The sequence below is a fragment of the Lithobates pipiens genome, unplaced genomic scaffold (genome assembly GCF_037356315.1).
Source record: "Lithobates pipiens isolate NorthernLeopardFrog02 unplaced genomic scaffold, aLitPip1_a1.2 Scaffold_13, whole genome shotgun sequence".
Taxonomy (NCBI): Eukaryota; Metazoa; Chordata; class Amphibia; order Anura; family Ranidae; genus Lithobates; species Lithobates pipiens.
In genome coordinates, this window is record NW_027507718.1 from 193,080,519 (window position 1) to 193,093,710 (window position 13,192).

The 13,192-nt window shown below is 42.1% G+C and overlaps 1 protein-coding gene across 6 annotated transcripts in view; it reads left to right on the plus strand.

Annotated features, from left to right (window-relative positions):
* SBNO2 (strawberry notch homolog 2) overlaps positions 1 to 8,515 on the plus strand; it is a 163,969-nt gene extending 155,454 nt beyond the window's left edge. For 5 of the 6 annotated variants that reach the window (XM_077476053.1, XM_077476055.1, XM_077476056.1 and 2 more), the window contains 2 exons: positions 1,757 to 1,947; positions 2,058 to 8,514. In XM_077476053.1, coding sequence (XP_077332179.1) covers positions 1,757 to 1,947; positions 2,058 to 2,491 — 625 coding nt within the window. In that variant the 3' untranslated portion in view covers positions 2,492 to 8,514. Of the gene's footprint in view, positions 1 to 1,756; positions 1,948 to 2,057 lie in introns of all 6 variants that reach the window. The other variant, XM_077476054.1, reaches the window with a different exon arrangement.
* The last annotated feature ends 4,677 nt before the right edge of the window (positions 8,516 to 13,192 follow it).

Below are 13,192 nucleotides of genomic sequence, written 5' to 3' on the forward strand. Positions count from 1 at the left end.
GACTGGATTGGGGGACCTTGTGGATTAAGGTGTCCTGAGGTTCCCCCCTGTTTCTGTGATCTGCTGGCTTGATTTCTGCCCATTGGTGTGAAGTTGTGTCCCCGTTAGAAGCTTCACGGGAGCAGGTCCATGGAGAGCAGGGAAGGTCGCATGTCCATTGCGCTCAGCGTCTGGCCACACCCCCAGTTCTCGGCTTTCAAAGGAGCCATATATACAGTTCTCCAAAGCCACCACACGCAAATAAACACAAGCAGAGCATAGTTCTACTTAACACTTACCTACACAGAGGATCAGTATATCACATAAAGTCCCCACCTCCCCTTAAGCAAGCATATGTATCATTCACTTAACTCTCCTTCCTACAGCACCCATAAATGTACTTTAACCCCCTCTCTCCCATAAAATACACATTTTTGACTGTGTCTGTCTCCACACCTCTGCTACACATACAGCCCTCTACCACCATAAACCCTAGTGTCACCTTTGGTGTTATAAAGTTAAATAAAAATGTAATATACCCCACTTAGCCTTTCTTACAAATAAACATCTTTGACAACTCTGAATTCCTAAGCATGTGATGTCAGTCCCTTCTATTCCCCTTCTGATGGATTACCACAAACACAAACCTCCTCATCTCCATAACCCTGCACAAGCAGACAGTACAGGATGTAATTAGCTCCCAAAATTTCTGGCATTCATCAGGTATTTTTGCACTTATTACATGGAAAATCAGTTTTTATGGTTTATTAAATTGGGATTTACGTATACTTTACCAACATTTATCTATCTTTTCTAAACATGTGCACACTTAAAGTGGTGGTAAACTCTTACAGACCACTTTGTGCTACAGGTAAGACTATAATAACGCTTGCCTGTAGCTACCCGGGATATCACCCAAACCTTCATGGTTTAGGAGATATCCCCTGTTTTTGCATGTGCCAAACTAAAGCAATGGCACGTATGTGCCGTTGCTTCAGTGAGTGTGCTTTTACTGTGCGCATGCGCTGGAGTGATGTCATTGCGGCGCTGGCCAATCACAGCGCCGGAAGCCGCAATACCCGGAAGTAACCCCTGGCAGTGATGTCGGCCGCCGGAGCGGTGTACAGCACCGCAGCGAGAGCTTCGATCTCAGGTGAGTATTACATAATGAGCTAGTATGCTATGCATACTAGCTCATTATGCCTTTGTCTTGCAGGTGTTTTTTTTTTTTTTTAAAGTGGTTTTACAACCACTTTAAGGCTACTTTCACACTGGGGTGCTTTTCAGGCATTTTTGCGCTAAAAAATAGCACTTGAAAAGCACCTCTCAAGCTACCCAAGTGTGAAAGCCGGAGTGCTTTCACACTGGGGTGGTGCACTTGCAGGAAGAGAAAATAAATCCTGCAAGCAGCATCTTTGGGGCGTTGCAGGAGCGGTAAATTCACCGCTCCCAAAACGCCCCTGCCATTGAAATCAATGGTCAGCGCTGTTGAAGCACCTGGAAATCGCTATGGCAGCGGCGCTTTGCTGGCGCTTTTAACCCTTTGTTCATTAAAAGCACCCTGCTAGCGACCGAAAAACACAGCAAAAGCGACGTTAAAGCGCAGCTAAAACTAATGTATCGCCGATAAGTGTCCTTACTTCTGTCTAATAACAGTATCAGTTGGGTCCTTATCTTGCTCTTTCTTTAACTGGATCTTTAGAACTTTATTTCCATACCCTTTGCATTGCCCTAATTTTTTACTTTCCAAACTAAATTTCTTCTCTGTTTCATGCAGGAATGGAAACTGCAAGATGGTGCAACAAGGCAAAGAATGTATACAAGGGCTTCGTTTACGACATTATTACATGTTGTGTGGGTCTCTGCTACGTGTCTGGAGTCACATGGCATCGGTCATATCTGATATCACCAGCAGTAGCTACCTACAGATTGTACGTTTAAAAACCAAGGATAAGCATAAACAAGTTGGTGAGTAGTTGTCACTGGCATTAGTCATTGTTCCAGAGCAGATAACTGTTGAAATTTATCCTGTATTTGATATTGAGCAAGTGTTATTATGCTTTTTTTTCTTCATCCAGGCATTCAGATTCCAGAGCCTTGTGTATATAAAGTACGGGAGGAACTGAAACAAATGGATATGAATGTGAATAGAAAACATGAGGAATCTAAACAGGCTGCTGAGCGTCTCTCAATGCCCCCCATGCTGTCTGGACCCTCTGCTTTGGACCTTTCATTACCTTTTTTCCATCCACCCTCGCTTTCAGAACCTGATGTTTTAGACCTGACTTACAGCTCTCTGCCTTCCAATATGCAGGAACAGAGTGGATATCATTTCAGTGACAGTCTTGGGGGCATCCTCTCCCCCAGTGAAACCCTCCATAGCCAGCAGTTTAATGTCCGAGAAATCATAGAAGAAATGCTTCAAAAACTAAAAGCGCCAGATCCATCCGCAGCAGAGCGTCAGAGTGTCATTCAGTTTGGAGGAGAGCACAGCTTCTGGGGTACAGGCTGATGTGTGAGCCTTTCTTTCTGATAGACCAGCGAATATGCCCCACAGCACTGCTCTAACACTCCAGCACCATTTGTGGCCGAAGCCAAGATTGACGATTGCTTGGATTGTACCAACTGTGTTAATCAGACTGTTTAGAGCTATATCACAACAAGGAGAGGTGACCTGAATTTTCAGAAACCAAAACTAGCAGTGCACCATCTAGCATATGAGAGGACCAAGTGTCAGGGTTGCTAGTCTCTGATAGCCCCCACCTACAGTACTTACTAACACATCCATTGCGCAGCTGCACTGATTGGCTGACATATCAGGTGCTGTACCCTGCAGCCTATACGTTTTTTGTTTGGGACCCATCTGCAGAAAGCACACTGGGAACCCTGCACTGTTTGTTTCTGTTCTCAGTCCCTGGTCAACCTAGGATAGGTTTGGATTTCTGTTCGGTGTAAGTAGGTTCTTCTGTGTTCATGAGCTGACTCCTTACAGCGCTCAGCACTTTATCATCTTCTCTTCAGAGCTTTACACACTGCTGAAAGAGTTTTGAGCAATAGCATGTGTGAACAGTATAAAATCTATAAATATATATATATATTATATCTATATGGGGAAGGGATGGGACTACCAGATTTGTTTTAGTTCTTTTAACCCATGCTAATCTTTGCACTATTGCTGCCCCATAACAACCTCCCTTTGGGTAGAAGGGGCCTGGGTGTCTGCTCAGGGTATATTTATGTGTATATGTGTTCATATCCATAACGTTATATCTCAGGCTAGGTACTGTTTGCCGTGCAGAGGCAGACACATTGTTTGTTTTATGCCAAAGAAATTTCTCCTTTTTGAATATACATTTTGCCCATGTGAAAACCATAAATCCCATCTCCTCATGCAAGTACATTTTGCGCTTTTTGAAAAGAAACATTGAGTACTCAATCAGTAGGCTCTTTTGTCTATCATGAGCATAATATACAGGTAGACAGCTGCAGGGCTGCTAGTCATTAGCTGCAGTACCACTATTTAGACTAATACTAACTGACATTTGCATAAGAAAACCTATAGGAAGCAGCTGGTTTCATACAAAACAGCATCTTTGTTACCTCTGCTACACCTAGTAGACATTGCTTCCCTTTCTTTCTTTGTCTTCTAAATGCTGGGGAATCTCGCTGTTTGCTTTTAAGTGCAATGTATGTTATTTTTTCTTTGAGCCTTACACACCAATATTACATTGTTAGTTAAGATATTACGTTATGTATTGGTGGCAGATGTGCAAATCTTGAATGTTATGATAAACCTTTGGGTTACGGGACCGTTAATATGAACCTCTCACAGTGCCAGTCCATTCAGCAAATGGTCATCCTTTCATCCAGGCCATATCAGAATGCCGGCAATCAAAAGATCTCCAAGTTGGCTATTTACTTTGAGTTCTTTCTGTATCATTTGTTTTGCAACGTAAATTATTTAAAATACTGTACCCGGTGTTACACGTGCATGGTTACCACATTGGTATTTGTGACTGACTAAGGGTCATTTATGAAAGTTCAAAGAACTGTTTCTGTGCCTCTGCACTTTTTTGTGTAACAGTGAGTGTACACAGTCAAATGATCATGTTTGAGGTTGCCAAGTAGTTGTCCTCTTTAGACATATTGGATTGTTTTTGTTGCGTACTGTGTATATGTACACTAAAGGGGATGAAATCATTTAGGGCCCATTCCCATTGGGCTGTACTGGGCAGCCTTGCCTGACGCAAAGACCAGGCATTTTGCCATGACTCCTTTGTGCTCACTTTGAAGCACCACTTTGTGGTGGCGTACACTAAAAAAATGGAGGACATGCAGTCATTTTTTCAGAGTAGCTTGCTGCAATACAGTGCACTGCATTGCATCCTGTTTCTCTGAATGAAAATGATTGGAATGTTACTATGTCAATTAAAAGAAAAAGGTAAGCTGTGCGATGCGCAGTAAATGTTCCCTTTAAAATGCATGCAAGCAGCTGAGCATTGTAGCACACTGCTGGTGTGATTGGGCCTTTAAATGCCCACCACAGCATGACCCAGCAACACAAGGTGCCTGTCATTATCTGTATTAGAAAATAAGACCTTCCTTTGCCAGAGAGCCCCTGGACTAGGGCAGACACTTCAGACATTCAATCCACCTAGTTACTGTATTTTACAATCCAATGACGAAGCCCCTGCAAGCAATACAGGACTTAAGCATTGATTTGTGGGATAGCAGTGGGGGATCAGACCTTTGAGGGACCTGGGGGATTCCCAGAAGCCTTTGCCCAGGTTTGGTGAGTTGTTTGGCAGCATTTACAGTTTATTCAAATGACCTTGTACTTAAAGTGGAAGTCCACAATAACACTTAAAGCAGACCTCCACCCTCAAGCTCATAGGAACCCTCCCCCCTCCCCCCTCCGGTGCCACAATTGGCACCTTTCAGTGGGGAGGGGGCTGCAGATACCTGTATAATCCAGGTATCTGCACCCACTTCTGGGAATAGCTATCCGCAGATGCCTTCCTTTTGAGTCTAAAAGCAGCCAGTGAGTGTGGTTACTGAAAGCTAGTGACATCACTTCCAGGGAGGGACCCTGTTCCTGTGTAGCCAGTGGGAGTATACAGGATGGAAGGAACTGATCATAGGTTCTTGCCCAGTGTTCTCTCATCAAGGATGCATTGTACATCCTAAATCATGAGAAAATGAAGAAATAAAAAAAGGCCCATCCTCACGCGACACAGGGGGACCGGGAGGTGGAGTGCACAATATACAGTATAGCTGTGGTGGGCTTTTAGTGAAGACTACCATAGGAGAAGGGAGCTGGACACAGGGGGAACTGTTAGTGTAGCTGGAAGTGTTCTGGAGTCTCAGCTCACAGAGTCTATACACTAAAGGAGCAGTACAGGTAACCACACTAAGACTCCATTCCCACTAGTATGACTTGTCATGCAACTTTGGACACATAAAGTTGCATGAAAAGTCACAGCCCATTGATTTCAATGGCAACCATTCCCATCTATGCGACTTTGAAAATGTACTTGCACTATTTTGATGCAGCTTTTGATATGACTTTGATCCAGAGAGTGTAACGTTGGATTAAATTCTCACTCTAGTCTTTGGCTACGTTTCCACTAGTGTGGCTTCAAAGCTTTGCGATTTAGAGCGGAGCTTTGATGCAACTTTACCCTCTGGATCAAAGTTGCATCAAAGCATTGCAGCCATTTTTTCAAAGCATAGATAGGAACGTTTGCCATTGAAATCGGTGAGCTGTGACTTGTCATGCAACATTTGTGTCCAAAGTCACATGACAAGTTGCACTAGTGGAAACGGAGCCTTAAACTCATTACTTACATGTAATGAGCAATAAAAATCTATCTGTATCCTTTCAAACTTCCAAAAATGTTCCATTGCACCGATTTCTCTTTCTCAGCCTTTGTACACACGGTCGGACATTACGATGGACAATGTCCGATAGGACTGTGTTGTCGGATAATGCGACAGTGTGTGGGCTCCATCGGACTGTTTCCGTCAGAGTATTCGACGGACCAAGTTTTCCAGCTGGGCTATAAAATTTTCCGACAACATGATCCGATCGGACTTTGTCCGATCATGTGTAGAGAATTCCGATCGGACAAAGTGCCACGCATGCTCAGACCAAATTCCTAGACCAAAGCTATTGGTTACTAGCCTGAACGTAGTCCCATCGTAATGAAATAACGTCATCACGTTCTGAACGATCGGATTTTCCGACAACTTTGTCCGACCGTGTATATGCAACAGTTTCGGACAAAATCCAATGGATTTGGTTGTCAGAATGTCCGACTGCGTGTACAAGGGTTTACAGCTGCTGGCCAAAACAAGGCTATGAAGACAGGAGGAGATCATGTTCTGTGAAGGATAGGAAGGGTGGGGCTGGGCAGGTCTAGGCATGCATGTCTAAGAACAACCGACAACCTTTTCAGGAAGTGAAGGACAGCTTAGCAAATTCTAATAAAGGGAGATATCGTTGTCGGTGAAGAACAGGAAGTAGCTGATTGTCTGGCTTAGATGAGGCTTTCTAAGCTAAACAGTCAGCTAGCCAGAAAATTAATATCAAAGATAACGATATTTAACATACTATTAGGGAAAAAAATTTTTTTACTGGACTTCCACTTTTAATGTTATCACCACCAGAAGACCACCTTTGAGAAGAGACTGTGGGAAACTGGTGCAAAGGTGGAGGGAGCCTGCTGGTGCAAGGAATAAAGAAAATATTGCATCTTATTTTTCTACCCCTAGACTTAGCATTTTAAACCTTGTAGTAAGGGAAGGCCCTACTGCAAGGATCGTTTTTTCCTGTTGCCTGAGTTGGGCGTTAAATAACTTACAGCTGAACTTCAAACTAGGCTAAATTAATGTTTATAAACCACTCTAACTTTTCATTTTGTCTGCTGGTTAAAATGTATAACCTTTTATTTATTACCTTATTTAAAACATTTTCAGCATCTGCTTTATTTTTATATAATTTTGTTATTGTATGGTTAGGATTATATAAACATATTTTTTACCTAAAGTAAAACCTTTAGAGAAGATTTTAAAAATGTTTTTTCTGTGACCTTTTTTTAGCGCACCTAAAAATATTTTATAATGTCCCTGTTCTTTGTTTGCTTTCATGCACCACAAATTACTCACAAAAAGCTTAAAGTAAGTAGGGAGTATAACTGTGTATGTTTTATTTTTTATTTATTTTTTTCATTTTGTAAATAGTTTTTATTAGCATGACTGAGTAGATTAGGATAGTCCTCTAAATACACTTACCATTTCTCAAGAATGTGGAATAAGGGGCCAAAAAAGAACAAATTCTGGCTGTTTTAATGTGAAATGTCGTTTGGTTCCATAAGGGAATTTAATCAAGATCTAACTTTGTAGTCATGCATTGCCATTTCTATTGCAATGCAGGTTTTTTGAAATTCCCAAATGCACTTGGGAACATCCTTCTTTTAGGAGGCCAGTGTAAAAAACTGGCTTGTGAGCAGTCCTTTATGGAGAATGCACACTAATCTTAAAATTCAAAGCACTTCCAGCAGTTTCTTTGTGGTTTCATACAATGACCCTTAAATTTTGTTAGTATATTGTTTTGTTGTATTGCTATGCCTAAATGGCAGATGAAGAGTTTTAACAAAAGGCTTGCTTAAAAACAGTACAAAGAGCTTTGATATGCAGTAGCCCCCAGCAACCCATCATTCTTCAGCTGGAACAGCGAGACTGCAAGCTGTTTGCTGGCTGGTGAAGGTTACAGTGTATAACTGCTTTTTTTACTATGCAAAGCCCATAGTGTAACTTCTTGCCAGCTGGTTTCCAGTAGTGTTCTTCAGTGAAGCAGTGAACCAAAGATTTTTAAAGTGTGACAGGGTAGATAACTATCCATATGTATGTGCCGGATGGCAAACTAATGCTTATCCTTAATGACTGCCATTATGGCCTACACTGTGGAGCAATACCATATTGTGAACACCACTATGGCAAATCATTTATGCAATGTCATTCAGTGCCTTGCTTTTCTTATACAATATTATCTAGTGTGCACCACTGCTGGATGGCGCTCCTCCCATGTCGTGTTTTCTGTGCCCTTTCAATTTCGTACTGTATCTCAGGTATTTTAACCCCTTTAACTGTCAGGGAATTCTGCAACATATTTCGCTGGAAACAAGTGCATGTGATCTGGCATCAAAGGGGTCAAGAGGAGCTGCTGCCCCCTCAGTTCTGTAAGTTTATTCATATGTGTACCCAGTGAGATCACATCCCTGGTTTGTGATTTCTTGGACAGGTTTGCTATTAAGTTATTATGATGCGTGCGTGCTACTGATTCTGCATCCTGCCACGCACGGGTCTCCTTTACTTATTTATGACTCTGTAAAATATATATGTATACAGTTTTATTTGGAAGATGTGCCTTCAACTAATTCCTACATTTTCTATTCGTAACTGAAGGCTGAGTTCACATCACCTCAGTAAAGTTTTCATTGAAAAAAAAAAGCATGTTTCTGTGTCTTTGATCTGAAAGTAATTTATGTCTGTTTTTTGGTTTGTATTTTAGAGTTTTTGATACAGTTGGAAAGTGGGGGTCCATATTTTTATTGGGGACTCGCCCGCTTTTTTTCCTGGCAACAAATAAAGCTGGGAGAAAAAGTGAAAGTAATCTAACATTACAGTTACACTGGAATGGAGGTGGAGGGGATCAGGGGACTTGTTCAGTGTCATTTGTCTAGAAAAGATTTCTTCTTCTTGTATAAACATACACATCTCTAACATGAGGGGATGTTATAGGGATGGTATGGTACGAAACCATGACACTCAAAAGGTTAAAATATTATACAAAAAATAGAATAAATACATATATTAGGGATGCACCAATACCACCTTTTTGACACCGAGTACCGATACTTGACATCATGTACTCGCCGATACCAATTACCGATACCTGATTTTGGTCATGTGACCATTTTTTTTTTTAACCACTTCAGCCCTGGACCAATTTTCAGCCTAAGGACCAGAGGTCTTTTTACAATTTCGCACTGCACTGCTTTAACTGGTAATTGCGCGGTCATGCAATGTTGTACCCAAACGAAATTTGCGCCCTTTTCTTCCCACAAATAGAGCTTTCTTTTGATGGTATTTTATTGCCTCTGCGATTTTTATTTTTTGCGATATAAATGGAAAAAGACCGAAAATTTTGAGAAAAATATATATTTTCTACTTTTTGTTATAAGTTTGCGCAAAAGTTATAGCGTCTACAAACTAGAGTACATTTTCTGGAATTTACACAGCTTTTAATTTACGACTGCCTATCTCATTTCTTGAGGTGCTAAAATGGCAGGGCAGTACAAACCCCCCCAAATGACCCCATTTTGGAAAGTAGACACCCCAAGGTAATTGCTGAGGGGCATGTTGAGCCCATTGAATATTTTTTTTTTGTCCCAAGTGATTGAATAATGACACAAAAAAAAAAGTTTACAAAAAGTTGTCACTAAATGATATATTGCTCACACATGCCATAGTTATATGTGGAATTGCACCCCAAAATATATTCTGCTGCTTCTCCTGAGTACGGGGATACCACATATGTGGGACTTTTTGGGAGTCTAGCTGCGTACGGCACCCCGAAAACCAATCACTTCCTTCAGGGTTTCTAAGGGTGCAAATTTTTGATTTCACTCCTCACTACCTATCACAGTTTCGAAGGCCATAAAATGCCAAAATAGCACAACCCCCCCCCCCCCCAAATGACCCCATTTTGGAAAGTAGACACCCCAAGCTATTTACTGAGAGACATGTTGAGTCCATGAAATATTTTATATTTTGCCACAAGTTGCAGGAATATTACATTTTTTTTTTTTTTTGCACAAAGTTGTCACTAAATGATATATTGCTCACACATGCTATGGGCATAAGTCAAATTACACCCCAAAATAAATTCTGCTGCTTCTTCCGAGTACGGGGATACCACATGTGGGGGATTTTTTGGGAGCCTAGCCATGTACGGGACCCCGAAAACCAAGCACTGCCTTCCGGATTTAAATATAAAACGCTACAAAAAAAAACTGTTAGCGATCACAGGGATCAGGCCTGACTCTGCAATCGCTGCAGTTATGTGTTTAGTGTTTTGTAAGTGACAGTGATCGATTGATACTGCACTTGGGTGGGCTGGGCGGAGGGGCAAAATGCAGGTGCTAGCAGGTATCTGGGCTGATCCTGCTAACAATGCATTTTTTTGGAACCCTAAACTGCTGGGGACGCTAGAATAGATCTGATCAGATCGGATATTGATCTGTTCAGATTCTATACCACTACGGGAGGTTTATGCTTTGTGCGTGGGTGTTAGCGGTACTGGCACTAACCTAGCGCTGCCTGGGGCGACGCAAACCCTGACCCTAAAACCTAATTGATATCACCCGCCGGGTGATCAGGGGGTTAAACCTTTATTGGGTAATAAATGGTGGATGCCCTGATGCTATAAAAAGCAAACTAACCAGAGTCACCCGTAACACTTATACGGGGATCACTGGTGAAAGGGTTAACTAGGGGCAATCAGGGGGTTCAAATTTTTATTAGGTAGTATATGGGGGTCCCTGGCGCTATATAAAAACCTGACGGGGAACCTAAACTAACTGGCTAACCAGCGTCAACAGTGACACTTATACTGTGATCGCTGGTGAAAGGGTTAACTAGGGGCAATCAGGGGGTTAAAACCATTATTGGGTAGTATATCAGGGTACCTATCGCTATAAAAACCTGGCAGTGAACCTAAAAAAATAGCTACCTAGCGACACTAGCTACACTAATGCAGCGATCAGAAAAATAACACTAGGGGCAATCAGGGGGTTAAACCTTTATTGGGGGGGGGTAGGGGGCTACCCTGGACCTAACACTAACTGCCCTGACAGTTTTTACTGTCACTGAATGCAGTGATCAGTAAATAAATGATCACTGCAATCAGTGACACTGTGATTGGGGGGAGGGGGTGATCGGGGGGGGGGGGGTTGTGTGCCTGTGTGTGCCTATGTGTTAGTGTAGTGTTTGGTGCAGACTTACTGTGTCCTCGCCTCGTAGTCCGGTCAATAAGACCGCCCCGAGGAGAATGACATCACTTCTTCCCTGCCTGTGTTTACTATACACAGTGGGAGGAAGCTTCTCATTTGCCAGGAGCGATCAAGAGGGTATAGCCAGAAACCAACGGCCATCCCCTCTTCCCGGATCGCTCCTGCAGCGAAACGGACCACCGCATCCAGCGGGAGGGGGTCCGATCGGACCCCCCACCCGCTGGAAGGCAAGCACGTACATGTACGTGCTTGTGCCTGTGCATGCCATTGTGATGACGTACATTGGCATGCGGCGATCCTTAAGTGGTTAAATGAAAAATTACAAATTTTCACCATAATATGAGGAATTGAAATGCAGTCAAAAGACATATGAAAGAAAACATGTTTATTTGGTCACAAAGCTGTTAAAGTGCAAATTGCACAGAACATGTTATATTAAAAAAATAATGTCAAATGTCTCATCAATGACATGTACATTGCAAGTTCACTCAGTCAACTCGCAACACAAGACATTATAAAATTTCAAAAACCAAAATAATGAAAACACATGTGTTTGTTTCTAGTTCAACCTCTTACACATGTGTAAGAGAAACACATTGCACAGACAGAACATTCCGTTTAGTTAAAGGCCAACATGGAGGGGGGTTAACAGGCAGAGGAAACGCTAAAATGTTAGGCCTGTAGAGGAGCAACTGGCACTGAACAGTACCTCAAATCTAACATTATTTTTTAAACATTTTTTAAATTTTTTAAAAAAAAGTGCTAGTTCAACTTCTTATGAAACTCCTGAAAAAACATTTTTCACAGACCAAAATTAGGTGCATTCCAGGATGGCAAGGTCAAGGACTTATCAGCAGTAGGGCCACATGCACAATAAAGCTCAAAGTAGCTGCTCCTACATGCGTTTTTGAGCCTTTCGTTTGCCTATAGTGTTAACTCTATGCCACTCCATATTAGGCTATGGGTCCCCCATGCATTGCACGTTGATTCACCTATACTATGCAATGTGCATACCATAGGTGATTCACTTCTTCACTTCAGGAAAAAGTTTGTGGCATGGAGTTAAAAGAAAAGGCAAAAAAATTTCTCTTGCGTTCACCGACTGACACAGCTCCTCTCAGACCATTGGGTTGTTACGCCACCTTCAGGAGAGGACTAGGCATAACATGTAATATAAAAACTAGAACTTTATAGTTCCACCCAAGGGGCGGTCCCTTAGGTAACAACCCCACAGCCTGCATTGCAGCTTCAGTACATCGAGCAGTATAAAGTAAAGAAAAATAGAAGGGGTGGGTGCTGTGTCAGTCAGTGAACTACAGAGAAAGGGATTTTCCGGTGAGTACAAAAAATCCTATTTTCTCTTACGTTCACCGACTGACAAAGCTCCTCTCTTAGACCATTGGGAAGTCCCCAAGCAGTGCCAAAAATGAGTGGTGGGAAAACAGCATAAAAAACTTCACCCACCATGGCATGTGGGAACTAGTATAGAACTTTACTCACAAAAAACAGTGTGTGTGGGGAAACAAAACCTTTTTTACCCACAAAAAAACAGAGTGCTCCTCATCTGGGAGTCATTACCTCCAAACCACCTCAGAACTGCGGTAACAAATGCAACAGTGCATTTACTTAAGGTATTGTCAACTACAGAAAAAAGGATTTTACGTGGAGTACAAAAAATCCTATTGAACAATACTGCAAGGAGCTGAAAGATATTTTTGTGCCATTTGGGCTAGAGTGGGAAATCGCAGTTTATTGACTGGTTTTTCCGAACGAGGCACAGTGACCTCTCCAACCAAGATATGCTTCTAGTTTATGGTAGCAGCTGTGGGAACAGTTATCAAATGTAGATGAATAAGCAATTTCTTGGATAACATTGTCCACGGTCACACTGGTACCTGGCTGTTGCTCAGTGCGAGGCCTTATGGTAGCTGGTTTCTCAAGCACCTCAGGTGTAGCTGCCTGTGCCTGTAGTACCTGTACAGAAGATATTTCTTGCATTTCCAGCATGAACATCTCTTTGGCCTGCCTGCCAGTAGCTGCATTTGAGAAGAACCGATCTTTACACCTAGAAGAAAAAAAATACAAGACATTAGACAACGTCATGCAAGCAAAGCAGCAACTGTGGAAGCTTGCTGTGG